General features: G+C 61.0%; 4 protein-coding genes across 6 annotated transcripts; 3 read left to right on the forward strand and 1 right to left on the reverse strand.

The window, feature by feature from the left end:
* The first annotated feature begins 87 nt into the window (after positions 1-87).
* Positions 88-18,420, forward strand: PIK3R2 (phosphoinositide-3-kinase regulatory subunit 2). 2 transcript variants are annotated; one of them, XM_048927858.1, is made up of 16 exons: positions 88-219; positions 4,819-5,542; positions 8,915-9,007; positions 9,508-9,570; positions 10,657-10,788; positions 10,987-11,188; positions 11,492-11,577; positions 11,889-11,994; positions 12,102-12,200; positions 12,364-12,544; positions 12,807-12,932; positions 13,184-13,326; positions 13,518-13,694; positions 13,951-14,022; positions 14,237-14,407; positions 14,685-18,420. In XM_048927858.1, exons 2-16 carry the CDS (start codon positions 5,191-5,193, stop codon positions 14,875-14,877), a joined length of 2,196 nt encoding a protein of 731 aa, XP_048783815.1. In that variant the 5' UTR covers positions 88-219; positions 4,819-5,190; the 3' UTR covers positions 14,878-18,420. The 2 variants fall into 2 exon arrangements, with proteins under 2 accessions (XP_048783815.1, XP_048783816.1); XM_048927859.1 differs by lacking the exon at positions 88-219 and adding an exon at positions 2,357-2,467.
* Positions 18,421-18,865: 445 nt separating this feature from the next.
* On the forward strand, positions 18,866-21,115 carry IFI30 (IFI30 lysosomal thiol reductase). The gene is made up of 7 exons (XM_048927867.1): positions 18,866-19,181; positions 19,796-19,975; positions 20,044-20,118; positions 20,195-20,290; positions 20,386-20,538; positions 20,616-20,684; positions 20,792-21,115. Exons 1-7 carry the CDS (start codon positions 18,888-18,890, stop codon positions 20,855-20,857), a joined length of 933 nt encoding a protein of 310 aa, XP_048783824.1. The 5' UTR covers positions 18,866-18,887; the 3' UTR covers positions 20,858-21,115.
* Positions 21,116-21,164: 49 nt separating this feature from the next.
* MPV17L2 (MPV17 mitochondrial inner membrane protein like 2) lies at positions 21,165-22,787 on the forward strand. The gene is made up of 5 exons (XM_048927881.1): positions 21,165-21,430; positions 21,512-21,673; positions 21,753-21,829; positions 21,919-22,047; positions 22,130-22,787. The coding sequence occupies exons 1-5, from the start codon at positions 21,265-21,267 to the stop codon at positions 22,175-22,177; spliced, it is 582 nt and encodes a 193-aa protein (XP_048783838.1). The 5' UTR covers positions 21,165-21,264; the 3' UTR covers positions 22,178-22,787.
* RAB3A (RAB3A, member RAS oncogene family) lies at positions 22,707-26,318 on the reverse strand. Of its 2 annotated transcripts, none has more exons than XM_048927875.1 (5): positions 26,211-26,318; positions 25,032-25,259; positions 24,460-24,578; positions 24,246-24,370; positions 22,707-23,880 (listed from the first exon to the last, which is right to left on the reverse strand). In XM_048927875.1, the coding sequence occupies exons 2-5, from the start codon at positions 25,257-25,259 to the stop codon at positions 23,690-23,692; spliced, it is 663 nt and encodes a 220-aa protein (XP_048783832.1). In that variant the 5' UTR covers positions 26,211-26,318; the 3' UTR covers positions 22,707-23,689. The 2 variants fall into 2 exon arrangements, with proteins under 2 accessions (XP_048783832.1, XP_048783833.1); XM_048927876.1 differs by lacking the exon at positions 26,211-26,318 and adding an exon at positions 25,438-25,606.
* Positions 26,319-26,351: the final 33 nt, after the last annotated feature.

Genomic DNA, 26,351 nt, shown 5'->3' on the forward strand with positions numbered 1-26,351 from the left:
GGCCTCGGGGGCGGGATCCCGATTGCAGCCGGCAGAGAGGGGGAAGGGGCGTGGCCAGCGAGCGTTCGGGGAGGTTCGTTCTTCTCCGACAGCTGTCGGGTCTTTCCGGGGCGGGTTCGGGCCGTTCCGGCGACGTTCGGGCCTTTTCCCAGGCTGCCTCCGGGCCGGAAAGAAGGAACGGGCTGAAGGCGAGCGGCGGCGGATGGAGGCGGCGGGGAGGTGAGCGGGGCGCGGGGCCGGGGCTCTGCGAGCGCGGGCAGCCCCGGGGCCGGCGGCGCGGGTGGGGGGCGGCAGCAGCAGCAGCAGCAGCAACAACAGCTGACGGGCCCCGGCCCCGATCTCGGCCCGGCTCTCCGCCGCGGCTCCGCGTCCCGGTCTCGCTGCCGTCCCCGTAGCCCCGCGCTGCCCCGTGCGGCCGGGCCGCTCCCGGAGCTCCACGTGCCGGCCGGCCCTCGTCGCCCGCGGGGCGGCGTCCCGGGCTGCGGCGCGGAGAGAAACGGGGAGTGAAGCCGGGGGTCCGGGCTGTGCGAGCGCCGCGGAACGGCCGCCCGTCCTCCGCCTTTTATCTCCGGAGCGGGGGAACCTCGGCTGTGAGAGCAGAGAATGGAGACAGCTGAGCAAACACAGCCCCGAACGTCGCCTTCCCGGCCCGTCCCCCGCCCTGCTGGCTGCCCTCCGCTCCGCTCCCTGCCCCGTCCTTTACGCGGGGCGGCCCGGGCTCTTGGGTTCCTTCCCTGATTTCCGAGCGTGTGACTCGGATCTGCCCCGCGCTTCGTGGCACAGCGCCGACTGCCGCGCTGCGGGTCTCCCGCTGCTGATCGCAGCCCCCAAACGCTCCTTTTTACCTCGTGGTTCCTCTAAGAACGTGGAAAAATCGCTTCTGCGTGCAGTTGGTTCTCACTGGACGAAAGTTCTGTGCTGGTTGGGAGAGAAACCGCAGCTCAGAGGAATGCAGCGGGGAACGGAGCCAGGCTGGAGCGGCGGAGCGCTGCTGTGTTTACAATAAAAAGCTGTATTTATAATATCGGGGGCTCTCTTAATTCCTCTGAGAGTATCTGCAGCCACAGCCTGGCGCTGAAGCGGCTGAGTAATGGAAGATGGAGAGCAAACGGAGGAAGGGACGGTGCGGCTCGGGCTGGAAGGTCGTGCAGCTCTTGCCGTATCCTCATAGGGTTGCATGCATCTCACCTTGTAGGTTATTCGTGCTGTTGCTGTGCCATGTTGAGCTTCTAACAAACTGTCATGGATTCCTGACGCTGCACAAAAGTGATTTTAAGCAGATGGGTCAGCAGAAGCGGGGTGTCGTTTCTGTGTGCTCTTTGCTTTTTTAGAACTGTGACTTTTCTTAAGGGAATAACCACTGCTGGGGAAAAAAACCCCAACTCTGAGCTCTTCCCTGTGCTTCTAAAATGGAAATCGGGTGTTTGTGGGGACGTGGCAGGGGACATGAAGCGAAGAGCCCCAGTGCGTGGAGTTGTGCTCCGTGAGTGGGACACTGCTGCTCTGTTGGCAGCTGCGACAGAAGCATTTCTTGGTGAGGAAAGAGGTGAAAATGGGCTTGGCTGCCCCATGCCACGCTGTTTTTAGCAGATGGAAGGTTTGTTCTCATGGTTTGTAACCTGCTAACATGTGGGCTTTCGTGCAGTTCAGAACTTGATCTGGTTTTGGTTTTCTCGCCTTTTTTCTTCTCCTTTTTTCCCCCTCACTGAGGATCTGATGGAGACATTGGAGCTGTGTAAGCTGTCATAAACACTTTTTTTAGAATATTTTTACACATACTTCTGCCTCGCTGGAGGGAAAGCAATGCTCTGCCTCGCTTCAAGCCAAGCTGCCCTTTGAACCGCATTTGGAACTTGGTTAAAAAGCTCAGGAACCGCATTTCATAAAAGCTAAGATGCTTTTATTTATGTGCTGGGCACGCAGAAAAAAGGCTCGTAATGTGTTTTTTGTTTCAGACTGGTGTATTAAACAAAGAAAGTATTGACAGCGGCTAATGAATCGTGGGATTGTTTCTGGGCACTGAGATAGATTTACCAAGGTATTTAGATGTCTAATGCATGGGATTTTCAGAGGAGCTCGACAAGTGCTCGCCAGCACAGACACACGAGGCTCCTTCCCCGTGAGCGGAGCTGGAGACGGGCCCAGCAGAAATGTGCTGGCAAGCTGCTGGCTCTCCTGGCGCACGCAGAGCCCTGCTTTGGAGGCGCTGGCAGCAGGCAGGCTCGTGCGTGTCCCGCGCTCTCGGCACCGCCTGCCCCTTCCCGGCTTCTCCTTCCCTCCAAATATCTATTTAAGGGCTGTGGAAGGGCTGCGTTCCCTCCCTCTCTCCCCACACACGCACTGATCTCCTGCTCTGTACAGAGGTTCCCCAGGCAGTGGTCCTGCACGGCTCAGCCGCCCGCTGGTGGCTCCTGGAGGAGGGGCGGCGAGGCTCCCTGCCAGCATGGACTGAGTGCAGGGAAGGCAGGTGAGGCGCGAGGCCGGCCTGGCTCCAATGCCGTAATTATCTGCGTGCCAGGCGCCCCGCTGGGGCGTGGAGAGCAGGGCAGCGTGGAGGCAGGGCTCTGCTTTCCCACCGGGGTCTGTCAGCGCTGAGAGCTGCTGCAGCAGCTGAGCTCCTTGCCTTGTGCAAGAGCAGGCGCCGGGCTGCACGGAGCCAGAAGCTGTGGGACCTGCTCCTGGGAGACTCGGAGCTCCGGAGCCTCTTCCCACCCCACCGTGCAGCTCTGCTCTTAAAAGCTACTGAACGAGTTTGCCAGGGCTGAGCGTTTTTTTTGTCCTCCCAGCCTCAGTGGCCGCATGGGCTGGTTGGAAGCACCTGGCTTTTGGGCTGGGATCTGCGCCTGGGTGCCGGGCAGCCGCTGCGTTCAGGCTCTGTCCCCTGCGGGCTGGTGGCTCCTCTCCATCAGACCCAGCAGGCAGAGTTCAGGGGGGCGAGGGGCAGGCGTCCCAGCGTGGCCATAAATCTCTCTTAATGCTCTGGGTTATGAAGTAATATTTTCCTGGCTGGGACTGCTTGGATTCAGGAAATGTGCGTTCTGCTGTGAGCGTTGTGTGGCTACTGTGCTGGGCTGTGCTGCCTTGCCTGCAAGCACCCCGCATCCCGAGGGCCTCTTGGGGAGCTGTGCAGCCTCGTGTTGCACTTAAAGCCGTGGAGAAGCTCTCCAGTGACCTGGATCAGGCTCAGTCCTGTTCTGCACCAGCTGGAGCCTCCCTGCGAGCGTCCGGCCTCCCTGAGGGTTCTCTGCTCATTCATGGAGGAGGCAGCCCAGCTGGGATGTCTGCCCAGACTCAAGCAGCCAGCACAGGCTCTGGCTCCTGCACAGGTTTTGTGCTCTGCAGCTTCTTTGTGCCTTTCTTTGTCAAGGGAATGAACGAGCTTTGCAGGGCGGTGCTGGGAGCTGCGGGGCTGCAGAGCTGGGGGTGCAGCCAGCTTCAGGGGGGGCTTGTGCCATCTCTTCAACCCTCTGCTAGCACGCAGATGTGGTAGGAAAGGGGGCTTGTAGCTGCATGTAGCTGGCCCGGGAGGGTTGTTTCAAGTTGCTGCAGATCACGGATGTTAATGCCTCTTGCTGAGCCCAGCATGAGGTCGGAGCTGCTTTGGCTTTGGTTGGCGGAGCGTTCGTCCTGCTGCGAAGGGTGCTGGGGTCACCCGGTGCAGGCAGAAGGCTGTGCTGCTGCCTCGGGGAGCTCCGAGCTCTGATGGCTTTTGGATGAGGTGTGGGTTTCTGGGCCAGAACAGCCCAGGCTGCTGACAGGACCTGCAGCCATCCAGCAGGCCGACGGCATCGCTGGGACCAGCGTGTTCCCAGCTGCCCCCGCAGGCTGTGCCTCACAGGGCCGATCCTCAGCACCGCGGCTCTGCCTGAGGGAGGTGGAAATGGCAGGGAGGGATGGGAAAGGAGGCCGTGCAGGGAATGCCCCGGCTCACACAGCCCTTACCCAGCGTGTGACTGCCCAGGTTTGTTCTTTTGGGTGGCTTTCTGGGCTGGGCAGGCGGCCTGTTCTTCAGTTTCTCCGTGCTTGAATAGCTTACAGGCGGTGAGCGGCTCTAAGCAGATTTGAAGGCTTCTGAAGACACTTTTATTTTTAACCTCTCTCGCTTCCATCTGTGAAGAAACTGTGCCTGCGTTGCCTACGCTTCGTGCTGCTGCTTTTAAATAAAAGTTCAAAAATTCACTTTGCTCAGAGCAAAGCTTTGAAGTGCTGCTCTGTGGGAATGGCGCAGCGTCTTGAAAGCCTTCAACTGAAAGCTGTGTTAACCTACATTTGTGGGCAGTTACCTTCAGAAAATGACTTTGTGGGGAATTGCATGGGGAGATGTAAAGGTGAACTGTGAAATTTAATCAATTTAGCAAGAAAAGGTTAAATCTATTTGTTTTGCTCCTATTCAGGGCCTCCAGCTGGTGGTTGCAGGGTCACCCTTTTCTGTACGCAAAAGTTCCTGCATAAAGGCTGTTTTGTCCCACTTGTTGTCCTCTTGTTTGCATGAGTGCTGTGAAGAGAGCGAGCTGGAGAAACAGAAGTGATCCTCTTTAAGATGCAGAGCCAGTGCCTGGCTGTGGCAGAGGGGAGGTGTTCGCTCTGCAGAGCATTCCTGCGAGCAGCCGCTGGCTCCCCTCGTGCTTTTCTGAGTGTAAATTGCTCTTAGCGTGTCCTGGCAGAGAGCGCTTGGATCCAGGGCTTGCAGCGAGCCTCGTTAGGAGAGAAGCGAGCCCTGCCTCGCTTGGATGATCCCTGCTTTGAATGCTGGCTCCTGGGAGGGCACGGGGTGCCTGGCGGTGCGGTGACGAGCCTTCTTCTTCTCTTTCACTGCAGGCTCTGGGTCTGGAGGAGCAGCATGCCACGCGGCTCCTGGCTGGAAACGCTCCGTGCTTTTGCCCTGCGGACTCCAGGAAACCTTCTTTTTTGGTGAACTGAACCCTGCCCTCCTTTTTTCTTTACTGCATGCCCACTCACGAGTGCTGGATTATGTTTGTCTCCTTCTCCCTTTGCTCCATAATTTGGCTGAACCGCGGTTTCAAGCTGAGGAAAAGGGGCTGCACCTAAGCAAGCCGGGGCACTGGGACCAGGCTCCCGAGGTGCTGGTTTGTGCAGAGACGTTCAGACTGCTGATGGGGGAGAGCTGCCCCTGAGGTCTCTCCTCTTTCACCCAAAGGACGCTGCCTCACTGTTTGGAGCCGTCTCCTCATGGCAGAGAGAATGGGCAGCACCGACGGGTTCCAGTACCGTGCGCTCTATCCGTACCGCAAGGAGCGCGAGGAGGACATTGACCTGGTGCCTGGGGACATCCTGGTGGTGAGCAAGGGAGCCCTGCAAGCCTTGGGCTTCAAAGATGGGGACGAGCAGAACCCCAACCAGATCGGGTGGATCCTGGGTGTCAATGAGAGGACCAAGCAGAAGGGCGACTTCCCCGGCACGTACGTGGAGTACGTGGGGCCCGTGAAGATCTCCGTCCCTTCGCACCGGCCCCGAGTGCAGAGACCCCTGCCTGCAACACCAGGAGCCAGTGGCTGCCGACTGCAGGAGGCTCTTGAGCAAGGTAAGCATCACTGCAGGCCCCCTCTGCTGCTCGGCAGATCCCTGCCAGGTGTTGAGTTGTGCAGGATTTGTGGGCTCACGCTCGGTTCTGTCCAGAAGCGAAGTGCTGTGTTCTTTGGGTGTGTTGGTCTGTGTTCATGCTTTGCAGTGCTTCTTGGAACAAGCCTTGTTCCTCTCTAACCTCTCAGAGATCTTTCCCTGGCCCATGACCGGCTGGATCCCCGTGGTCCCTCTCCCTGCTTTGCTGAGGGTTCTACCCAGCTCCCTCCTTCACAGAGCAAGTCCTGACCTCTCCTGTCTGCCTCCTGAGCACCTGGCACATTGCTCCTTGCCAAGAGCTGCTCAGCCCCGCTGAGATGCAGTTACTTGTCTCTGGGCAAGAGGAAAAAAATCTGGGTCTAAAAGAGAACTTCCAAGAACTGCAGCTAATTTTCATCTTCCTGGCACCCGTCTGTATCTGTGCATGGCAGAGCCAGGACTGAGCAGGGCATGAGCACCACACACCTGGGGCAGGAACTGGGCTTGGCACGGCTTCAGCAGAGGAGCTACCAGCCTCGGTGCTGCCCGCAGAGCTGGGAGCTACGGCTGTCCTGTCAGATGCTGTATGAAACCTCTCAGAGGCCCTAAGGAGCAGAAAGGAGCCCCTGTGTGACAGCGTGACGGCGGGGCTGGGTGTGCTGTTCCCAAACCCAGCATCACGGCCCTGGGGATCCCACGGTCTCTGCAGGGTGCAGACGTGGCTGGGCCAGGCGCTGGGACTGGCAGCAGGAGCCACCAACTTGCGTCACCCCCCTTCCAGGGATTGGCTCCTCGTGGGAGCCCGGGGCACGCTCTGCAGTGCATGTGTTGGCCTTGCCTGCACCCAGCCCTGCACGCCCTCGAGGGCTGTACTTGTGCCTTTGTGGGCTCTCTCATGCTCCTGGAGCTTGGCTTGGCAGAGCTGTGTGTGGGTGGTCAAAGCCTCTGCCCTGTGCAAGGTTGGGGGTGGAGAGCTGTGTGATGTGGAAAAGGATTTGTGCTGACGTTCCTGACCCATGGAAAAGAAACCAAAAGCCAGCTGGTTTGCTTCCTGCCCTAGGATGGGCAGCATGAAGGCAGGGGACGCAGTGCACCGGGTGCCAGCTGTGCCCTGTCCCTTATGGGGGGACCCCACAGCCACCCCAGCCCTGTGCACACAACCTGTGGGACAGCAGTTCAAATGCCTGAGGCCATTTTGCACGCAGCACGTTGTGTTGCTGGGGGAAGGCGCATTTTTGCAACAGAGAAATTGTATTCGAGCCAAGGCTGTGTTATTTCTTTGTGGCCTGTGCTCGGATGAGGCCTGCTTGGGAGGTGCATAGCTATCTGTTGGCTGCCCGCTCAGCTCAGTGCTGGCTGTATTTCTGCTTCCTGGGTCTGCCCTGACGTGGCAGTCCCTTGTCCCCCTGTCACGCAGAGCGTGCCCGTACCGCAGCCTGGGAGGAAGGGGCCCCGGCAGAGGCAGCCCTGCAGGGCAGTGAGCCCCGGTGCTTTCCGAGGCTGAATTTATGAGCTTCTGGTGTTTGCCTTCTGCAGAGAGCGTGAGCGGAAAATGCGGCTTGGAAATATTTCCGCAGCTGCCCGGCTGTGCTGTGAGTGCCCTTGTTCACTTTGGCCCAGCCCAGAGGCCTGGCGGGCTCGGGAGCTGCTGCTGGCTGCAGCGTGGCTGCTGGATCCCAGCGCAGGCTGCTGCCTGCTGAAACAGCACATTCCCAACTGGACCACGTGGGGAGCACAGCGTTTACCCTCCCTTCAGCCCTTCCCAAGGGTCAGGGCTGGAGCTGCCAGCCCTGTGCTCCTCGTCCAGCTGCGGTGAGGACCTGGCCTCACCCTGGGGAACGCCGTGCTGAGCCCCATCTTGTGCCCAGCCAAGAGCATGGGCAGCTCTTGGAGCAGCCTTGTTCTGCCTTGGGATCGTCAGCAGCAGCTTGGGCCCTCCCTGAGCTGCTCCCTCCTCTGTGGTCGTTGTCTTGAAGCACAGCCCTGTGCTGTTTTGTCCCTCACTGTGGCAATGGGGACAGGAGGTTCACTGGGTGCTAACTAACTTGCAGCTTGTGGTGGGACTGCACTGGGTACACGGGCAAGCTCAGGTCAGATCCTTGACAGCAGGGCTGTGTTTTGCAATGCAGTGCTGCCTTTTGGTTCTGCTCCCATGAAGCAGAGTGTGCTGGGTGTCCTCATGGACCACTGATGTCCTTTTGCTGGGGACTGACTGGCCTGGAGGAGCCTCCTGCCTGGCTGGCACTCAGCAGGGAGCAGGGATGAGCCTGACTGTGCTCATCCTCCTGCTGGCAGCTGGGCGTGCACCCTCCTGCCCTGGTATGCGTCACACTCGGCATGGGGAAGCATGCCTGGGGCCCTGCTGTGCTGGCCCTGAAGCCATCTCACTGCAGCACATAGGCTGTGCTTTGGCAGCACCACTGCCCTGCCCTGTGATCACACTGCAGCTCCCAGCTCCATCTTCAGCTTCCCAAAAGGCACCTCGGGGCAGCTGCCCTGTATCGCAGCGCATCGCAGCCCTTCCCACGCTGCTGTGACCCTGTTACAGATCCAGAGATGGCACCGAAGTGCTGTTTGATGCTCGGCCGTGCCTGTGGTCAACGTGGGGAGGGTCTGGGAGCACGCAGGGCAGTGAGGGCTCCTGGGACACGTGGTGTGGAGCAGCCGGCTGTGCTGCCCTGACCGGTCGGTGCGGGCTGTGTGGAGCACAGGGGCTGCCTGCAGCAATCCTGCCGCAGGGTGCCTGGTGCTGTGCCACAGGCTGTCCGCGCCCTGCAGCAGCTTGCACCGAGGTTATGGGCTAGCGGGGAGGGGGAGGCAGAGGGCTGGTTTCCATGTAAAACGAGCAATCAAGGGCAGGAATTTGCTGACGCCGCACTCTGCCTGAATCGCTGGATTAATCACAGCTCACCGCTGCGAGCTCCCCAGCCACGTTCCTCCACCAGCCTGTGCTGCGTCCGTCCTGGGCAGGGGCTGAACTGAGCCTGAATTTCAGAGCCCAGGTAACCCCTGCAGTGCCTGCCCACACGAGCTGGGCGTTCAGGGAGGTGAACTCTGCTCTGTAGTGTCATCAGAAAGCAGTACGGATCCCTCTGTGTGTGCAAACCCCACTGTGCTTTCTGGGACGCTGAGCGAGGCTGGGCTCCGCAGGTTGTGGGCTGGTTTAGGGACCAGGGCTCCCTGCAGTCTCTGCATAGCATTTGTGTGGCTGTGGCCTGGCAGCAGGGTTTGGGGACCAGGCTCTCTCTGCCTGCGGATGCTGCTGTTAGGAGCGATGTTATTGTCTGTGCTCTGGCCCCAGCTCTGCTGAGAACTGTCTGCTGAGTGGGGTCTGACCTCTTCCCTTTCTCCCCAGGGTCTCCTCTCCCTGACCTGCAGGAGCAGTTCAGCCCTCCAGAGGTTGCACCTCCACTGCTGGTGAAGCTGGTGGAAGCCATTGAGAAGAAAGGTAACGGGGGCCATTGAGTACCAAGGGGCTGACGCCCTCCAGAGCCCCAGTGAGAGTGGGACAAAGGCAGCTGTTTATAAAAGCTGTTAGTGTTGGACAGAACACAGATATGTGATACACAGCTGCCTGTGGGAGGGGAGCCTCCCAGTCCTCTCTGGCTTCAGGTGCTGGTCCCCAGCCTTAACCCTGCTGCATTGTCCAGCTCCAAACAGCACAGAGCTCATGCTGCAGTGCTTGGAGTGGCGCAGGGTGCTGAAGTGCCCTGGATGCTGGGCAGGCTCTGCAGGGTGCACCCAAATCCCCGCTGTGGGGGGCTGAACAGGGGCTTGGAGGGTGTCCCAAGGATCGAGGGGGGCTGTGGCAGCATCTGCAGGAGGGCTGCGTGAGCTGCCTGCCTCGAGTCGTGCTGCAGCCACCGTCCTACCAGGCTGGCTCCAGAACGGTGCGTGTGCTGGGACTTGCACAGCTTGCAGCTAACAGCGGCGTCCTCACTCCTGCAGGGTTAGACAGCGAGATGTTATACAGGACATCTGGCTCCGAACTGAGGCAAGCTCTAAGAACCGGTAAGAACCAGCTCTTCATGGTGAGGAGGCGAATCGGCTCAGATGGAGGAGATTAGTGGATGTGACAGCACCAGCAGTAATGCAATCCAGGCCGGGCTCGCCTGTCCCTGGCGGTTCCTGACTGCCGCACGCTGCCTGCGGGGCTGGGCTGCCCGTCCTGACGCGTCCCCCTGTCACATGCTGGGGTCGGGACGGGGAGGATTCCTGCTGCCCTTGGTGGGCAGGGGTCAGGACAAAGGGATGCGGCACCAGCTGAGAGACCCGCGGGCCCCCAAGTGAAGCCCCACGCTTCTCTCCTGCCGTCTCTTCGGGCTGCCCTGCTCTCAGGGTGCTCTGACGACAGCCTTGCGGAGGTTTCTCTGGCTCTGTCACACCGCTAATAAGCAGGAGAGGATCACAGAGCTCAGCTTGGTGGTGGAGCTGTGGCTCCGCTGTGCCTGCGGCTGATGGTCTGTGCCAGCAAGCCCCGGGAGCTGTCTGCCTCTCGGCTGAGCCTGGGCCTCTTCCAGCAGCCTGCTAGCTTGTCCCCTTTCGCAGATGTTCTTCGTGGGCCGGAGCTAGGCAGTGCTCTTGGCTCTGGCCGTGCTGCTTTCTGAAGAGGCTCTCTGTGCAGTCCCAGCAGCCTGTGCCTGGTGTTTCTGGGGCAGCACGCTTCAAGGGAGACATTTTCCCTGTTGGGTTTGGTGTGTGAACAATTGGCTGATCCCCTCTTCATGCTTGTCTCTAACAATAGCAGGGAGTAAAACTCAGGCAAGTCATATGTGCCCTTGGCAGGGCTCAGCAAAAGGTGTGGGCACCCAAATCCACTAACATCCCCTCCCAGTGGAGCCTGTGCCAGCTTACTTCAGGGAGATGGGCGCTTCCAGGCAGCTTCAGTCTTCTGGTCTGCTTGACTGCCCAGGAGCTGCCAGAGCTCTCAGTGTGCCCACCTGCCATGTCCTGTGATTGCTGGCAGCAGCCAGAGATTTTCTAGCTCTTTCTAGGTGCCCCCATCGCTCGCTGCACTCCTGCTGCAGTGGGACGCAACGCTGTGGGGTGGGTACCAGATCTGCACCCCTCTCCCATGGCAAATCTCTGCCTTGGCAGATTGGAGCCTGGGTGACCTGGAGCCCTTTGACGTGCACTCCCTGGGTGAAGCGCTGCGAGGCTACCTGCAGGACCTGCCCTCCCCTGTGGTGCCAGTGTCTGTGCATGGGGACATCCTTCGCATCCTGCAGGGTAAGGGCTTCCCCGGCCGCACTTGGGAATGGGTGCGTGGGTGAACGGATGCGTTTGGGGTAATAAAATAGGTCTTGTCCCTCTGGGATTTGTCACGTGGCCTCTGCTGCTGACAGTGCTCCCACGCTGTGACAGCCAGAGCGTGGAAAGCAGTGCTGGCTGCCCAGCCATTCCATCGTGTCTTGCTTCTCTCCCCAGAGATCCCCCAGCCAGAGAATTGCCGGAAACAGCTGCTGCTGGCCTTGGAGTCGCCTGCAATCCCACTCCAGAACACACTCACCCTACAGTTCCTGCTCCGGCATCTGGGGAAGGTATCGCAGCAGGCCGAGAGCAACAGCCTCCACCCTCAGGCACTGGGAGAGATCTTTGGCCCCCTTCTCCTCCGGCTGCCCGGCGCCAGGTACGTGCAGCTCTCAGATCCCAGCCATGTCCCCGGTGCTGGCCGCTGTGCCTGCTAGGACAAGGAGTCCAGGCTGTAACAGTACGTCTGCCCGCACCCCGGCCCTGCTGCACGTGGGATTAAACTGCTGGCAGCATACAGAGGTGGGGCCCGAAGGCAGGGCAGAGCCCTTCTGTTATTCTGCACTGCAGCAGCTGGGCTGTGCCAGGATGAACAGCTGACCCTGCTGCCCCGTTGCGCAGGGGGCACAGAGGAGTGCCAGGCTCTGCCTTTGATTGCTGATTCGTCCCTCTGTTCCTACAGCCCGGAGCTGAGTCCTGACTTCTCTGTGCTTTTTCTGGAGATGCTTCTGCAGACGAAGGAGTTGGAGCCAGAACAGTTGCCTCCAGGTACCGTCCCAGTAGCTGACATGCCCCCTCTTTGGGACCCGAGGCATTAGCATTTGTGCTGTGTGGGTGTGGAATCCCTGCCTCGCTGAGCAGATTGCTGAGGGCATTTCTGTAGCCCAGCTGTGCTTGGATGCCTGCTCCAGGCTCTAATCTCTTGCTCCTGGCGGTGTGGTGGCCCAGCAGGGCTTCCCAGGACAGTTACCTCAGGGAGGGGGACTCTGAGCTCCAAGGGATTGCCTCTGGCGAGGGTGTGGAGCTGGGACTTGGGCCAGTCCTGCTTTAACCCTGCTTCAACTCTACTTCTCTTACAGCATTGCCTCCAAAACCACCCAAGCCAAAGCCCAGTGCAGCCAGCCTGGCCAACGGGAACAGTGTGCCCTTGCAGGACGCTGAGTGGTACTGGGGTGACATTTCCCGGTAAGGGGGTGGCTGGCAGCTCCTGCTGTGGATGCCCAGGCTGTCGGGTTATCTAGGGGGGCTCTGGTTGTGCCTCACAGGCTGTGACAATTCTCTGTCCCTCTCAGGGAGGAAGTGAATGAGAAGCTTCGGGACACACCAGACGGTACCTTCCTGGTGCGCGATGCCTCCAGCAAGATCCAGGGGGAGTACACACTCACACTCAGGTAGGGTGCTGGAGCGCGCGGAGAGCCTCTGCTGCCCGGGGTGGAGCTGTCAGCAAGTGTCCCTATGGCTGGTGGAACATCAGGCAGGCACAAGGGGCACATCCGTGCTGGAGCAGAGCACTGGAGTGGTGATAGGCACCTTCTGCTCCCCTCCCTGCTGCAGGAAAGGAGGCAATAACAAGCTGATCAAGATCTTTCACCGGGAAGGGAAGTATGGCTTCTCAGAACCCCTGACGTTTGGCTCAGTGGTGGAGCTCATCACACATTACAGACATGAGTCGCTTGCCCAGTACAACGCCAAGCTGGACACCAGGCTGCTCTACCCCATCTCCAAGTACCAGCAGGTGAGGCCTGAGCTGCAGGAGTAATGGCTGGCCAGCACAGCCAGAGCCAGAGCATCTGTTTGCTCATCCGTCCCTGGCCCTTCGGTAGATGGGCTCCGTGGTCCAGACCGTGTCCTGCAGCATCTCTTTGCTGTGCTGGACATGGCTTTGTGGGGTAATGGGCACCCTGCAGGGGGGGTGGGGTTTCACGGGGCCGACTGCCTTACAGAGGGGCTGCTGTAGGGTGGGAGCGGGTCCTGACTTGAGGCTTTGTGTATGGCAGGACCAAGTGGTAAAGGAGGACAGTGTGGAAGCTGTAGGGGAACAGCTGAAGGTCTATCACCAGCAGTACCAGGACAAGAGCTGGGAGTATGATCTGCTGTATGAGGAGTACACCCGCACTTCCCAGGTACGTGGCCCCATGGGCTGCCCAACATCACCGATCACTGGCAGCCACACTGCACAAAGGAGAGCAGAAGCTGGGCCCCCACTGCCCCGTTTGTCCACTCTGGGTTTGGGGGACTCCCCAGAGAACTTCAAAGTGGGAATGTATTGCCAGGGACGGTGCTGGTTTGGGAAGGGAGGAGGAGGATGCTCCAGATGAGCAGAAACCTGCCCACGTCCTCCCCCTCACTCAGCTCTCCCTTCTCCTCAACTCAGGAGCTGCAGATGAAGAGGACAGCAATTGAAGCCTTTAACGAAACGATCAAGATCTTTGAGGAGCAGTGTCAGACACAGGAGAAGTGCAGCAAGGAGTACATCGAGCGCTTCCGACGAGAGGGCAACGAGAAGGAGGTGCAGCGGTAAGGACTGAGGGCAGCAGTGACCTGTCCTGCTTGGGGAAGGGCTCTTGGGGCCGGAGGGAACATCTGGGCTCAGGGCAGAGCCGAGGCACGCACAGCCCTTTTCTCCAGCATGCTGCAGGCTGGAGCTGGCAGGCTGCCTCCCTCGCCTCCCCCATGTTGGCTCACAGCCCACCCTTCCTTTCTCCCAGGATCCTCATGAACTCAGAGAAGCTCAAGTCTCGCATCACGGAGATCCACGACAGCAAGATGAAGCTGGAGCAGGACCTGAAGAAACAGGCCTCAGAAAACCGGGAGATCGACAAGCGCATGAACAGCCTCAAGCCAGACCTCATGCAGCTGCGCAAACTGCGGGACCAGTACTTGGTGTATGTAGTGCCTGACCCGCAGAGGGCTGGGAGAGAGGCCCCGCTCCCCTGCAGCCCGTCCAGCTGGCTCCTTGAGGGCTTTGGGGTTTGCCAGACCGGCTCTTAGGGCTGCTGTGTGCAGGAGCGAGGAGCCCTGCAGCCTCGGGGCATGGCAGCTCCTCAAAGGGGGAGGCTGCTGCCCTCTGGCGATGGCTGCTGGGTGAGGGCTGTGTGGCCTGGGCACGCTGCCTGCTGAGCTCTGCTGCTTCTTCCCTAGGTGGCTGACGCAGAAGGGCGCCCGGCAGAAGAAAATCAACGAGTGGCTGGGTATCAAGAACGAGACGGAGGAGTGAGTGTCCCTGCTCGTGTGTTGGGGGCTGTAGGAGCGCGGCTGGTGCAGCCAGTTCTGCCTGTTTGGGGGCCTTGGGCAAGTCCCATCTCCCTGTCTGGGTGCTGAGGCCGCCTTCCGTGCCAGGAGTGATGGCAGCTGGCTGGGGGAGGGAGGACGTGGGGGCCACACGTCCAAACTGAAGGGTCCTGACCCCGACTGTGCTCGATTGCAGTCAGTACTCCATGATGGATGACGAGGAGGAGCTGCCCCACCACGAGGAGCGGACGTGGTACGTGGGGAAGATCAACCGCTTGCAGGCAGAGGAGATGCTGTGCGGCAAACGGGACGGCACCTTCCTGATCCGTGAGAGCAGCCAGAAGGGGTGCTATGCCTGCTCCGTGGTGTGAGTACCCTGCAGTGCTGCGTGGGGAGCACGGGATGGGGAGGTGTTGGCTGTGCTCCCGTGCTGCTCTGCCCTTCTCTTGCCAGATGCTGGCGCTGGTGGAGGCATCAGCTGGCAGGCTGGGCTTCTCCAGAGTCTCTTGCCTGCCTTGGCTCCTCATGCCAGGGCCAGATGTGTCTTTGGGCAGCTCCGGTGGTGCCAGCTTGCGCTCTGCTCTTGCTGTCCTAGCAGGGCTCCTTCGCATGCCGCTAACCCGCGTTCCTTCTCTCCCTGGCAGGGTGGATGGTGACACCAAGCACTGCGTGATCTACAAGACAGCGACTGGCTACGGGTTTGCAGAGCCCTACAACCTGTACGCCTCCCTCAAGGACCTGGTCTTGCACTACAAGCACACGTCCCTGGTGCAGCACAATGACTCCCTGAATGTCACGCTGGCTCACCCGGTCCTTTCCCAGCCACCAGCCAGATGAACAGACCGTGCACAACACAACAGCTGCCTTCAGCTTCTCCCCAGAGCGCTGCTTTCTGGCTCTGGACTCTTGCACCCTGTATAGTTGAGTCTCTGTGCTCCTGCCCCTCCAGAGCATCTGAGATGTCTGTGACCGTTCCCGGTGTCCCTTTTGGTCAGTAGCTGAAACCCGTGTTGGCTGATGGGACAAAAAGGCTGGAATGTCGACTCGCAGCGGCCTCCAGCCCTTACGAGGTGGGATCTAGTTGTGATTGAATTGCTGTGGATGAACGCAGCCCCCTCCCCTTCCCCAACAAACAGGTCAGATCACCTTTTTGCTGGCAGGTTGCCCCGCTATGCATCACCGTAGAGCTAGATCCCAATTCCTCTGCACTGTGGTGTCATTCCCTGCCCAGCTGAGCAGCACTGGCACATTCTGAGCGAGGGGATCTGCTGGATCCTGGAGGAGGAGGAGGAGCCTCCGCTGAGCATGCGTCCTCCACTCTCACTTCCCTCTTCCCTCGGTGACTTTGCAGGTGGGGGTGGGAGCTGCTGTGTGGTACGAGGGGTGCTGCTCTTCTGTGCAGAGACTCATTTCAAAAGGAAGGCGGTGTCCTCCGTGGGGCAGCGGGTGTGCTGGGAGGAGGGCTTCTTGGCGAGGTCCCCACGCCATCCTGTGCCCCATCTCGCTGTCTTGTTCCCTGGTGTCATAGCCACCTCTGTAGTGTTGCTGTCTGGGGAGGGAGGATGTGGTTTGTGACGAATCTCTCACCTTAGTTGTGCCAACTGAGCTGTGAAGTCCGTGTTGGTACCCGTGTTTTTCCCGGCAGAATCCGTGGGATGCACAGCTCTTTGTTTCTGGTTGTCTTTGGTGAATCTCTGCGAGTGTAACCCGTTGAAGCTGACTGTAGCTCTGTAAATACGGTTCTTTTTGTCATTGGCTGCTTACCTCATCCTGCTGAGCTCCCATTACGACATGCAAGCGCGTGGCAGCGGCTGGGCAGCTGCTGCAGCTCGGGGCAGGAGGGCTGGGAGGCTGACGCACACTACGAGCCCTGCACAAAATGAAGGACCTCTGCTGCAGGAGGGCGGCGTTTCTGCTGGGCCTGGGGCCTTGGCACGTAGGGATGTTTGTGCACCACAGCCAGCTGTGTGTGCAAAGCACTTCTGTTCGTGAGTACTGTGTGGGGATGGTTGTAGGGCTGCCCGTTGCGGCTGGCTGGCACAGGCAGTGCTTGGGGCGTCTCTTTGGAAAAGGCTGAGTTCAGAGGGCTCCAGGGCAGCAGAGGAGGTGCGGGGTGGGCCCTGCAGGGTCTTTAACAGCGCTCTGAGTTGGTGGCTTTTGCTTTACTGTATCACCCTGTCTGCCCGGCTTGAAAGCATCGATTGTCCTCTTGATCTGCCTGAGAGGCTCCTTCCCTTGCAGAGGCCGCGTCCTCAGGACAGGCTGGTGGATGCTGGAGGCTTTGCTGCTTCTGCTTGGTGTCACGATGGGCTGCAGGTCCTCAGTGCTGCAGTGCATTTGTATGTGCTCTGCCCATGTCCCATCCTCCTGTCTGTGCACTGCCTGCATTGGGGCACACAGCATTCCCATGATCAGCTCTGCTGCTCGCATTGATCCAGGCCGCTCCTGGATCCTTCTTGGATCTGGGATTGCTGGTAGAAATGTTACATTCCTGTTGCTTGTGGCAGCTCTCCTACCCCAGCTGTACAGACCCCATTCCTTGCTCTGTGTGCCCTCCATGGGCCCCGGGCTGTGTGCTGGGCTCCCCTGCTCTGTCACTGTTTGGTGCTATTGCTCAGGGGGGTCACACGGTGATCAGTGGTAATTAATAATTAACAATTAAGGGAACGGTTTGGGCTGGGACACGAGAGCTCAGCTGAGCAGTAGGGCTGGCAGCCCCGGTTCTCAGAGCCCTCCTGTGTAATAATTATTGGAGGTGATTTATTGAGAGTCACTCGCGCTCCATCGACAAGGAAAAAAACAATATAAAAATGTCCTAAGAGAGGAGGAATTTTAGGGAGAATTACCACTGCAGGCCCAACCCGAAGCAGGAGGACGACACTGCTGTCTTCTGGGCCCAGGCGGTGGCTGAGTCTCTCCCCCATAGGGATGGATGCACACTCGGTTGTACTGAGGGCTTCCGTGGGAAACATAGAAATCTCTGTTGAGTTCTTCCATGAGTGAACTGTCTGCAGCCAGCTCAGTTCAGCTCAGTTCAGCTCAGTTACTCATATTCTTGCTTCTGCTCTGCAGCGTGTTTATCAGCGCCCATCCAAACGGATCCGCAGTCTGCAGCCTCAGCAGACAGCACAGAGTGCAGATCAGTTTGGTGACGGCCTCCCTGAGCACAGCCAGCCTCCCTGTGGGGGCTCTCAGTTTGGCCGGAAGGCTGTGGGTGCATCGCTGTGAGAGCTGGAATTGGGCATCGCTCAGAATCAAAGCCCAGCTGCCCCCCGGCTCCTCTGATAGCAAACCAAGCTGGAACAGCAGGAGCTTCATTTTCTGCTAAACTTCTTTACTCTTGACAAGAGACACCGAGCCCTCATGGGGCTGTGACACCCCAGAGCTTTGTGCCGGGCGCCTGTGCTGTGGGGTGGCAGCAGGGGCGGCTCCTCCAGCCCCTCATCGTCCCCCCAGCGCCGCCTGCTCTTCTTCAGCCGCTCCCAGCGCTTTGCTTGGCCTGGGCTCTGCTGCCCATGGAATTCCAGCTTCCTGTGTTTTTTGCCCTCCCAGCCGTATTTCTGCTTCTCCTCACGCCGTCCCTCCCTGCTGTGCAGCCGCAGCCTCTGTGAGCTCAGCAGCAGTCGCGTTGGCCCCGCTGCGTCGTCCAGCCCTGACACACAGCACCGTGGCTGGGGACGCGGCCCCTTGGGGCTCTGCTTGCAGCACTGTGTGGTGAGGAGGTCCAGGCCTTTCCCAGGGCTGCCATTCCTCCAGCCGTGCTCTCAGAAACGCTCCTTTTCCCTTCTTTCCCCTTCAGGTGGAAAACCAAACCCTGAGCTTCCCACAGCGCAGCTCCCCCGGAATAAGCTAGTTGTGATTTGTCTATGATGCTTTTGCTCGTGCTGTCTGGGTAGTGCTGTGTTTTGGAGGCCCTGGGCTGTGCTTTGCTGCTTGTGACCCGCATGTCCCCCCCACCCCACCCCACGTCCCCCTGTCCCATGGGCACAACGCGGCCGTTCTGCTCCCGGGGCGCAGCGCAGCCCTGCAAGGGTTGAGCCCAGGGCTCTGCCCAGCTCTGCTCGCTTCGGGTCGGCTCACGTTGCTCTGTTCCCAGCTCAGGACACCCTGAGCCCCCCGCTGTCACCCCCGATGGCGCTCGCATCGCAGGGGGGTGGTGGGGGTGGCAGAGGCGCCCCGACTGCTTTGTGCTCGGAGAGGACGTGGCGGCTGTCAGCGCTACCGAGATGTTAGTCCTTAGCTATAGGCAATAATCCGTACTCTAACTCGCCACTTCAGCTGTTTGTTACCAGCAGTAGTTCTCTATGCTCTTTCTGTTGATGTTTACTAATGTAAACCCAGTATTTGTTACTGTAAGAGAATTTTTGTACGGTACTTCAAAAAAAAAAAAAAAAAAGAAAGAAAACGGAAAAAAAAAACCCACAAATAAAACAGAGTTAATGAGATCACAGGGCTTTCTTTGGGGTGGCAGCGAATCCCGAGGGGAACTGAGATGGGAGGGGACTGAAATGGAGCTGAGCCCAAAGGGGCGAGAAGCAGCCGGAACCGCCTGGCTGCAACCCGCGGCGAAGCACCAACTTCCAACCCGATCCCCGAAGGGCTGGGGGCCGGGCAGGCAGCGGCTGCAGGGCTGGGCGCTCAGAGCGGGGCTGGGCTGCTCCCGGCTGCCGGCAGGTTTCGGTGCTGCTCAGGGCCGCGTTTCTGCCCGGCACCTTTTGCAGCCGGTCGGTGCGGGAGGAAGCAGCGACAGCCGTGGGGCTGGGGGTGGCCTTGCCCCAAAACCCAAACGGCAGAGCCGTGCCCCGGAGCCTCCGCCGCCCCATGGCGCGTGCTGTGGGGCATCAAGGATGGCTTGGCGGCATCCACGGCCCCACGTGAGTCGGCGGCGTCGGTGTCACATGAGGAGGCCGGTTGCGCCATGCAGGAAGGGAGTGCGGAGGCGGGTGCAGGCGGGCTTTAAAAGCCCCAGCCGGGACAGGCTCGTCTCTGCGCTGGCTCTCAGCCACCCTGCCGTCCCCATGGCCCCTGCTGTGCCGCTGGCCCTGCTGGCCGTGGGGCTGGGGCTGGGGCTGGCCCTGCCCGGCTGTGATTACCCGACCCACCTCTGGTGCAGCTCACGGGAGATCGCCGTCGCTTGCCAGGTCAGAGCCGCGGGGCCGGTGTTGGTGCCATCTGGGGACGCAGCTGCTGCTGCTGCGCGAGGCTGGGGCGTGCGGGGCTGCAGCTGCACACGGTGCTCACACGTGGTGCTGGTACCCGGTTCGTGTGCTGGCTCTGAGCAGGGCTGCTTGGGGTCCCGCATCCAGCGGCACTCCCTGCCACGCACAGGGAAGAGCTGTGTGCAGTCAGACCCTGTCCCATCCCCGGGCTCCGCTGTCACTTCTTTTTCAGCACGAAACAGCCTTGCAGCCCGTTCTGTCATGAATCGCTCTGGATGCTGGCACCGCTAACAGCGGGTCCGGCAGCACTGGATGGGCTGCAGCCCACATGGCGGTGGGTGCTGTGCCCCTGCTCAGGCGGGTCCAGACCCCACTGGCTGTGGTTTTCCCCAGAATACATGGCGGAAGTTCCTGAGGAAAGCCCCAGCACCACACGCACAATCCTGCAGCTGCATCAAACCTCTGCGGTTCTCACTTCCCTCCCCGCGCACGCAAGGCTCCGTCCTGCCCCATCCCAGCAACTTTCCCCCACGCTGTGCAACCGCAGGTGGCTGCAGCTGTACCGTGGCACAGCCCCCAAACCCTTTCACTCGCAGGCAGAGAGCCGCTGTGCCAACCTCTCGCACCCGACAGCTGCTCCCGTGCAGCTGAGTCTGTACTATGAGAGCCTGTGCCCGGCGTGCCGGGGCTTCCTGGTGCAGCAGCTCTTCACCACCTGGCTGCTGCTGCCCACCGATGTCCTGAACATCACTCTGGTGCCGTATGGCAACGCTCAGGTAGGAGCAGCTGCAGCCCTCTGCTGAGTGCGCACCGCCAGCCGCACTCACACCGCTTCATCCTGCAGGAGAAGAACGTCTCTGGGAAGTGGCAGTTCCAGTGTCAGCACAGCTCGGAGGAGTGTTTGGGCAACATGCTGCAAGTGAGCCAGGCTGTCCCTGTGCCCGTCCTCATGGGACGGTTTGGGGGATGCTCACCACATCCCCGCATCCCCGCAGGCCTGCCTGATGCATGAGGCCGAGAACTTCACCACCTATTTTCCTGTCATCTTCTGCATGGAGTCGGGCTCCTCCGCCACCAAGAACCTGAAGGCTGTATGACAGTCTCCCCCTCCCCGCCCCGCGGCTGCCCTCCGTGATCTTTAAGGTCCCTCCCAGCCTAAAGGCACTCTATGATGCTGTGATCCCAGTGCCTGCAGGTTTATGCCCCGCAACTGGATGCAGGCCGCATCACCGCCTGCGCGCAGGGGGAGCTGGGGGCCGCCCTGATGCACCGCAACGCCCAGCTGACGGACGCTCTCGACCCGCCGCACAAATACGTCCCCTGGGTCGTCATCAACGGGGTAGGGGGGGGCTCAGGGCTCGGAGGGGGGGCCGTGGGGATCCTCCCTGTGACGAGCAGCCCCACGTCTCCCCGCAGAAGCACACGGACGAGCTGCAGGCGGAGGCCCAGAGCTCACTGCTGAGGCTGGTGTGCCAGCTGTACCAGGTGGGACGGGGACGGGGATGGGGACGAGACGGAGGGGCCGGCGCCGCCAGGGGGCTCTGGGACGTGCTGTGCTCCCCCCGCCGGGCACTACCGTCAGTGTGTGGCAGGGGGACAAACCTGAGGCCTGCAAGGACACCGAGAGCCCGAAGGCCGGGGCTGTCTGCAGGCGCTGAGGCCGGGTCTGCAGGGCCGGAGTGGATGCAGGCGGCGGGGAGCACCGCGCTGCGAGCGAGGAATAAAGAGAATAATCGTGTAAGGAAACGAAAAGAGCGTCCAGCGTGTTGTGTGGGAACGGCGGGGGGTCTGCTGAGGGCCGCAGCACAGCGCTGCGCCATGGCGCTGCCCTGCGCAGCGCTTCTGCCTCGGTACCTGTCATGGCGGCCACCGGAAGCGGAAGTGACGCGTCACGTGACGTCACCCCTTCTTCCGCAGGCGGCGGTGGTGAGGGGGGCGGGGAGGGGGGGCGCCGGGGTGCAGAAACATGGCGGGAAGGGGGCGGGGGGGCACGAGGCGACCGAAGGGGTGCTGAGGGGTAAGTGCTGGGAGGGCGGGAGAACTGTGCTTTCCCCCCCCCCCCAGGATGCTGTCGCAGGGCAGGCGGCTGCTGCAGCCGCTGTTCAGGGGCCGCCTGCTGCTGCTGACCAACACTGTGAGCTGCGGCACGCTGCTGGCGGCCGGCGATGCCCTGCAGCAGTTCTGGCAGCTCCGCCGTGAGCCCCAGGCCCAGCATCAGCTCGCACGCACAGGTGGGTGGCAGCGATCCCTGCCCGAGTCGCCGTCTCTGGTTACGGGGCCGCATCAATAATGCAGCGGGTGTCGCCTTGCAGGACGCATGTTTGCCGTGGGCTGCAGCATGGGTCCGGTATTGCATTTCTGGTACCTGTGGTTGGACAACGCCTTCCCGGCACGGGGGATGAGGACGGTGCTGAAGAAAGTGCTCATCGACCAGGTGGTGGTGTCGCCCATCCTGGGAGTGTGGTATTTCCTGAGTGAGTTCTGCATGGCAGTCGCCTGGCACAGGGCTGACACCCAACCTCGGCCACCCCACTGACACCATCTGCCCCGCAGGCATGGGCACACTGGAGGGCCACAGCCTGGAGGAGAGCTGGCAGGAGCTGAAGGAGAAGTTCTGGGAGTTCTACAAGGTAAGCACACCCCTCTGCTTGTCTCTGTGGCCCTGTGGATGCCCGGCCCAGCAGCCAGCACCCCCAGCTGCCTCCATCCCCTCCTACAGTACGACTGGTGCGTGTGGCCGGCAGCGCAGTTCTTCAATTTCCAATTTGTGCCCCCCATGTACCGGGTGGCGTACGTCAACACGGTGACGCTGGGCTGGGACACCTACCTCTCCTACCTCAAGCACAGGGTGAGCACCGCCCTGGCTGCCCCACACGGACGGAGCGTGGCACAGCTTGCAGCACACGAGCCCCCTTTCTGGTGTTTTGCAGCCCAACCAAACCCCCAGTGCCGAGAAGCAGCGCAGCGCTGGGATGTGACGGGGCTGCTCCCAAGGACCCCGACGTTTTTGGGAGCTCCTGCCCACCGCTGTGACCTCACTGCAGGGCCTGGCAGCGAGCACTGGAGAGACAGCCACAGCCTGCGCACATCCTGCTGATTAGCTCATCTGCTGATGGCCATTAGGGGGCTGGGGCTGTTGAATCTGCTTGTGAAGATGCTGCTTTCTGTATATCCCAGTGTGGGGAGCAGCGTTGGGCTTCAGTCTGTGTCCCCTGCTGCCACCCCCTCCCCACACACACGTTTCCAGGGGCCTTTTCCCTCTGGGTTTCAGCACTGTTGGTGGCTCTGGGAGTGGCTGCCACTGCATCCACGGTGCCAAGGTGACAAATCCCACCTTTGCCCCCCAGGCACCGAGCAGCACTCCTCCCAGCATGGGACCTTATTCTGTCCAGCCTCCAGGTGCCTCAAAGCATCCCCTAATGCCCCAGAATGCCTCCCAGCCCCCTCAAGAGCGCAGCTCCTTCCTGCTAAAATCGCCCGCTGGCACCTGGAAGAACTGAGAGCCCCTCCTGATCAGCATTGATTTATTTCTTCACAACATTTCTTTAATACAGTGATTTTTAGGAAATTGTACTCTTTTTTTTTTTTGACACTTTTGACATTTGTACAGTACAGTGTAACTCTTCCATAAGTAAACTTCACAAAAAATAGGAAAAAGGGGGAAAGGGAGGAACAGGGGACCGCAGGGAGAGGGAGGGGGAGGGAAAAACCTGTAAAATAAAGACACAGCGCTCCAGGAGAAATAAATAGGGGGATGCAAGACCTCCGGGGCAGTCATTGCTATAGCAATATCCACGTATTCACAGTCTCACAGAAGCACGTCGCTATACGGGCACAAGGAGCTGCGCCGGGCGGCCACAGCCCCGTGTTTGGTTCTTCACCTTTAAATAAGAGCTTTGAAAAGTGATATTTCACAAGCAGAGAAACCACACCGAGGGGGGGGAGGGAGGGGGAGATCGAGGGACGCATCAGCACGGCCACGGCACAGCAGGTCACGCACACAGCGTCACACCTACGGCTATTTACAAGGAGTCTGTCGTATGTACAAGGAGGAAGACGGCGGGAGCAGCGATCAGCATCTATTTGTACAAATTAACAAGAGGTGGGGAACGGCCCCCGGAGCGCCGGGACCCTCTGTAGGGGTGGGGGGGGGTTGGGGGTCCCGTCCCCCTCCCCATCGCCCCGGGGACCGCGAGCAAAACGGCCACAATCCGGACTTTTTGGAGGAATTTGGGCTCGTCGAGCGATGGATTAAAAGCAGAAGGGGGCGATTCTCTTTCTCTTCCTACCATCCCAGGCTTAAAAATAAATAAGGTGGGGGGGGGGGTTGGAATGACAGTGGGGGGGGGGGGGCTCAGCTTAATTGATGGGGGGAGCAGGGCAGGCTCCGAGAGGGACCGCGGCCCTTTGGGAACCTGCGAGGTATCAGCAGCAAAGTGCCCCCCTGGGGAAAATAGGGGGAGGTGGGGGGGGGGGGGCAGCGGGGGGCCCTAGCAGGCGCAGTCCTGGTGGGGGGGGGCCTGCTGGTCCGACAGCTGCGGGCCCTGCTTGGCGCCGGTGACGGCGGGGTCGGCTGCATCCAGAGACTCCGACATCTTCTCACAGATGATGTCCACCAACCGCTCGAAGGTCTGCTTGACGTTGATGTTGTCCTTGGCGCTGGCCTCGAAGAACTCGAAGCCTGGAGATGGGGAGGGGTCAGAATATGGAGGGGAGGGGGGGGGGTCAATGCAGGGCCCCCCAGTGCGGGTTGGGACCCCCTGCCAGCACACGGAGTTAAACGCTCAGTGAGTGGAGCCAGCTGACGGCTGTGCTGCCACCCAACGCCCATGGGGTGGTGACAGTGACAGAGGGTGACCCAATGGGGGGCTGCAGCTCAGCTGAGCCCTGGGGTCACTGTGGGTCACAGCTCTGCTGCGACTTCAGCACAATTACGGCGGGGGGGGGGTTAAACCTGCTCGCATCCCCACGCTGTCACAGGGACACTGTGCCCCACGTGCCACTGCATGGAGGCAGAGCTGACAACAGAGACCCCCCCATGCTCACCCAGGTGCTCGGCGAGCTGCCGGCCCTTCTCAGCCGACACCACGCGCTCGTCCTCCATGTCACATTTGTTCCCCACCAGCAGCACCTGCGCGTTGTCCCACGAGTACGTCTTGATCTGGGTCGACCTTCGGGGGCAAAAAAGGGACAGAAGTGATGGGGGAGGAAGGGAGGGAAGGCCGTGCCTGATAGATCTGGGAGGGAGGGCAGCGCTCACCAGTCCTGCACGGCGTTGAAGGACTCCTCGTTGGTGATGTCGTACATCAGGATGAAGCCCATGGCCCCGCGGTAATAGGCGGTGGTGATGGTGCGGTACCGCTCCTGCCCGGCCGTGTCCTGGGGGAGCACACAGTCAGGGGGGCACAATGCAGAGCCATGCGGTGTGCACAGCTCTGGGGCTCAGCCAGCACCCAACTCCTGCTGGCACATCGCCCCGGGGCCGTTCTGCATGCAGTGCACACAGCAGAGGTAAGCAGCACTGCCGGCAAAGCTGGGATGCAGTGTACAGAACTCAGCCAGCATCCGGCTGCTGCCAGCAAACTGCCTGCAGGTCACTCCATGTATAATGCAGGAATCACCAAACTGCTGCTGAGCCGATGGGCTCCACGCACAGCATTGCTGCCTTAGGAATGCCCGAGGGCACAGAATGCAACACTGAGCTGACAGCAGCACCTGGCTGGACAACCCCACAGCCCCCAGCACCAGGACAGCCCAACCCCAACCCCAACCCCAACCCCAACCCCAACCCTGGCCCTAATCCTGGCCCAAACCCTGACCTCCACCGCTCACCCAGATCTGCAGCTTGATGCGTTTGTCATTCCTGTAGATGGTTTTGACCTTGAAGTCGATGCCAACGGTGCTGACGAAGGCGGGCGTGAAGGAGTCGTCGGCATACCGGAATAGGAACGAGGTTTTCCCTACGCTGCTGTTACCGATGATGAGGATTTTGAACATGTAATCAAAGTTCTGGTCTGAGGACTCCTTCTGTCCATAGCGGGAGTCGGTAGCGGACGCCATCTGCAAAGGGAGGAGGTGATGGGCGGTCACCGGTGGGGCCAGCAGCCCCCGTGGCACCGGGCTGTGCTGCTGCGTGGCACTGCTGCAGCGTGCGTGCGGACAGCAGAGTGCTGCGCTGCCCTGCTGCCACCCAGCCCTGCACAGCCCCCATAGCTGCTGCTCGCAACGCTGGACGCACCGTCCCCATGGCTGCCGGCAGCGGTGCCGGGTGCATCACCCCGACGGCCGCCACCAGCAGCGCCACACGCACGGCCGCGCTGCTGCCGGCCGCGATGCCCACACTGCCGGTAGCAAAGCCGCGGGCATCGCCCTCACTGCTGCCGTCAGCGCTGCCGGCTGCATCGCCCCATCGCCGCCGCACGGAGCGGGGCCCGGAGCCCGGCAGGATGCGCTGCAGCCGCTCCCGCAGTTCCTCTGCAAAATGGCACCTGCAGCCGTGCCCCCGCACAGCGCGCCCGGCGGGGCTGAACCGGGGGGTGCTGGGGGTGGGGGGGGGGGCACAGCACCGCGCAGCGCTGCACGGCGGTGGGCGCAATGTGCACAGAGATGGGCGCTGCGTGCAATGCCCGGCACCGGGCGCTGCCGTAGGAGGGGGGGGCAGAGGTGATGTTGTTGGTGGAAGGGGGGGGCGGGAGCGTGGGGACGGCTGTCCCTCGCCCCGTGCCCTCCTGCCGCCCCCCGCACTGCCTCCCGCAGCCCCAACCCGCGCCCCCCCCCGGCCCCTCCCGCAGCGCTGCGCACCCGCGGACCCCCCCGGAGCTCCCAGTCCCCCCCCCTCCTCTTCGCAACCCGTCCCCCCCCCGCTGCAGCTTCAATGGCCGCCGGCTGCCGAGCGGCCCCAACGCCCCGCTCGATGCCCACCGGCCTCCCCCGCCGCCGCCGGTGCTCGGGGGTCCCGGGGCCGGGAGGAAGGGGGGGGGTTTGGGGGGGGCCGCGGGGGCGCGCGCTCACCTCCTCCCCGCGCTCCCCGCAGCGACTGCAGCAGCGGCGCGCGCCGCCCCGGCGGTTGCAGAGCCCGGTGACGTCGGAGGGGGCGTGGCGCGATATGCAGATGAGAGGCTGACGTCAACGGAGGGGCAAACGGGGAGCGCC

The sequence above is a fragment of the Lagopus muta genome, chromosome 26 (genome assembly GCF_023343835.1).
Source record: "Lagopus muta isolate bLagMut1 chromosome 26, bLagMut1 primary, whole genome shotgun sequence".
Lineage (NCBI taxonomy): Eukaryota > Metazoa > Chordata > Aves > Galliformes > Phasianidae > Lagopus > Lagopus muta.